General features: G+C 34.3%; 1 protein-coding gene across 1 annotated transcript in view; it reads left to right on the top strand.

Moving 5' to 3' along the window:
- Positions 1 to 268: 268 nt before the first annotated feature.
- The window catches only part of LOC108366472 (nuclear pore complex protein Nup205-like), a gene marked incomplete at its 3' end in the record, with an annotated part of 58,599 nt that continues 55,191 nt past the window's right edge, over positions 269 to 3,676 (top strand). Inside the window, exons 1-2 of the mRNA XM_017620895.1 lie at positions 269 to 1,015; positions 1,071 to 1,363. Coding sequence (XP_017476384.1) covers positions 395 to 1,015; positions 1,071 to 1,363 — 914 coding nt within the window. The remainder of the gene's footprint in view (positions 1,016 to 1,070; positions 1,364 to 3,676) is intronic.

The raw sequence follows: 3,676 nt of genomic DNA, 5'->3' as shown, positions 1-3,676 counted from the left end.
CTGAGAAAAGAACACGAAAACTTGACAGCCCTGGCGCAGGGCAGAATAAGTGCAACATTATTTCGAGAAAAGAAACGCTACTAGTTACGATTTTGGGGACGTTTGGCCAATTTGGTATTTCGCTTCTTGTCTTATTCGACAATACCTACAAGAAAATTAGCATCACTTCCCAGGCATTTCCATTCACTTATTCTTTTTTGTAGCACTGTTATATGTATCTATAGGCATTGCGTCAAATTTTAAACCAAACACATTTAATGACATAAAATCCAAACTTCTTTCTTTCAGATTTGTGTCTCGTTTGGATAAGCAATCCCCATCTTCTATAAACACAGCCAGCGTACAAATTCCTGCAGAACTATTTTCTTCTTTTGGAGACCAATTAATTGATATAATGTGTCGCGATTGTGTTATTGGTCATGACATATGCAAAATGCTAACAATGTCGTGTTTTAATTCAGCATTGGAGTTTAATACTATTCCTAGTGTCATGCAATTGTTTGCAAACCGGGGTTATTTAGCAAAAGTAATCGAAAACCTGGAGCAATCAGATCAAGATTTATGTCTTGTACTGAGTGATTCTGTTAAGAATATAAGAGCACTTTATGTCTATGAATCGCATATAGCACTTCTACTTCGATTTGCCGATTCTTACATCGGTGCAGAAATGCTGCTTTCTGCTAATCTATTAACTATTCTGTCACAAATGAAAGTTTATGATATGCATCCAGATTTTCAAGGATGTTCTCGCACCCAAAATGTCACAAATGAATTTTTACCTGCAGTGAATAATCGCTTTCGTCAAATATTATTTCCAGCTTTACAATTATGTAATACGGTTATAAAAACTCTTGGTTCAGATAACCAATCGGCGATGTCTCAAATAGAAAATTTTTTGTTTTCTCATTTTGAAATCATTGAGTTTATATTAAGAAGCGGAGCAACCCAAAGAGATATAGGTATTATGCAGGAACTTTCTGTGGTGACCGGAATCATTGCTCGTATAATGAGAAAGGTATTATAATGGAATATGTATTTATTTTTATTACTTGTTTAATAATTAATTTTAGGAGATGCGTTTACCTGCCGATTTAAAATCACATCAAACTAAAATCCACTTTCATAAAATTAATAGATATATGCTCCATATATTCTGTTACTTTGTGCTAAAAAATGAAGTTTTAAAAAAAAACACAAAGCCTAATGCTCAAAGCAATGATGTTTCTGAGGCTAGTGGCAGTTATATCAAACACTTCGTTAGCATCACCGCAAATGTTACACTTTTCTTTCGGTATAAATTTACAAATACAATGAGTTTAAGTAATATTCTTTTCTACCCTAAAAAGAATACATCACTCAAAAGGTAAGTCATATTTTTAAAAACATGAACATTTATCTTTTTGTTATATAATCTCTTTAATCTCTTAATCTTTATCTTTTGTTATATAAAAACATCTCAGATTAAAATCATAATAAAAACCTTGTGTACACATTTAAAGCAATACAAATTTAAAATAAAGTTTGTCGCTGCTTAAAGCTGAAAAGGTGCCAAGTCCACCTTTTTTTCAAAAAATATTTTTTGATTCGGAATTACAGATGCATCGATTTTTCGTCTCTCCTGAACAACTTTCAAAAATGAAATGCTGCACCTTATCACGTTTAGCTAGCGATGTATTTCCTATCAAAGAATTGACGGCGTAGAATTCTTTTATACAAATTTTTCAAAAAAAAAATTGTTTTTTTTTTTGCAAAAAGGGAAACTTTCCAGCGAATCCCAAGTAAGAACGACAGTATTGCATTTCTATGTATCGAAAAATCCCATGTTAATATAATCGTGTAGCACAAATCGAAGTAACTACTATTATTGGAAAAAAATGTGTTTCTCACATGAAACAGTTTAATACATATATTAGTAGGTTCGAATTTGAACTAAGAGCATTTTCATTTTATTACAATTACTGTAATTGAATCGGCGAGTTCGACAACCGTACAAGTCAAAAAGTTGACATTTTAAAGTAAGATAGCCATTTTGTTTAAAATTTTTACGTTCATCGACTGATTTTAAAACCTGTACTAGATATTTAACCGTTAATACACCAGAGCTGTGTGCACCCGTGAGAAATGAAGAATCAGGAGAAAACCTGTACATGTCAGTGACTTGCACGGTTTTTGATCTCAATAACTAATAAGTGCCGCTATATTTGGTGCCACTATATAAATATACATATAAGAGAAACCACCAAGCAAGCAGCGTTTCCTCTTAGTATTATAGGCTACCGAGAGATTCAACAAAAACTATAATTATTTTCCAATAAGAGGTCATTCGTTTTTTGCCTGTGACTTGAATTTTGGCTGTGCAAAACGGTATTTCAGAAAACATGATCGAATTTATACGCCACAAAAAATATAAGAAATTCATATTTACTTTAAGGAATAGGCGGTACTGTAAATCAAATCCGATATCGGGTACATTCCGAAACGTCAAAATACAAAGCATCAGTCTTTTTTATTTCTTAATCTTCTTAGATGCTAGTTTTCAACTAAGTTACTTACGCAAGTTAGACTTTATCTTCTAGTGCGGTTCAGAAATAAAAGAGACTGATGCTTTGTATTTTGATATTTTGGAATTCATCCACACTGATATTGCGGGCGGCCTGATTACTATAGCAAAAAAAAACGTGTAGTACTCTAGGTATCGGTTCCAAGAAAGAAACGTCTTTTGTGTCAAACTATTAGCAGTTTAATACCAAGAATGATAGAATACAACGTAAACAAGTTGCACCAGTGTGACGTCATGCAAACAGCGATTCTGTCAAATTCGTTAAGAAAGGAATAGCGGTCCGAGATCGGCGCAACCTTTGTATTCTCTCAATCGTGGTTTAATACTATTCCTAGTTTCCTGTATGAAATTTCCTTATGGGAAAGCGTGGGAATATACATGAGGCCATGAGAGCCNTATTCCTAGTTTCCTGTATGTAATTTCCTTATGGGAAAGCGTGGGAATATACATGAGGCCATGAGAGCCATGAGAGATGAGGTGATTGTAATAAGATCAACGGAAATAAGGTCAATTGACTTTATTTCCCACCCTGNATACTATTCCTAGTTTCCTGTATGAAATTTCCTTATGGGAAAGCGTGGGAATATACATGAGGCCATGAGAGCCATGAGAGATGAGGTGATTGTAATAAGATCAACGGAAATAAGGTCAATTGACTTTATTTCCCACCCTGGTGCGAAATAGTCAATTGACATTTTTTTTTAATAACGAAATGAAATCCATTGACATTATTTCTCTTTCAAACATTAAATTTGCTTAGCTTCGCGGCGGCCCGCGTCAGCGCGCCAAACCGCGGGCGTCGCTCTCGCGCCCCGCGTACCCCGCGCGACCGGCGCGCACCACGTCACGCTACGCCGCCATTTGTCCCTATTTTACTTCAAATGGCACTTAATTTTTTAATTTGGCACAAAGTGCCAAAATGGCACTTTTGTAAAAAAAAAATAACATTTCAATATATTTTTGTGAAATCCTTTGCGTGCACTTCTTTTTCTCAACTAAAATTTTCTAATTTATAAAGGCTATTCAACTGGTTTATCTTATTTTATCATTGCACTTTTGTTTGGAAAATGTAGCTTTATTTTATTGCTAAATGTGAATGATTAAAAGGAATGACAC

Source organism: Rhagoletis zephyria, unplaced genomic scaffold (assembly GCF_001687245.7).
Source record: "Rhagoletis zephyria isolate East Lansing unplaced genomic scaffold, Rhagoletis_zephyria_1.1 Rzeph_scaffold_02282, whole genome shotgun sequence".
NCBI classification, from domain to species: domain Eukaryota; kingdom Metazoa; phylum Arthropoda; class Insecta; order Diptera; family Tephritidae; genus Rhagoletis; species Rhagoletis zephyria.
The sequence above is the reverse complement of the archived record's forward strand: the minus strand, read 5'-3'. Positions and strand labels throughout refer to the sequence as shown.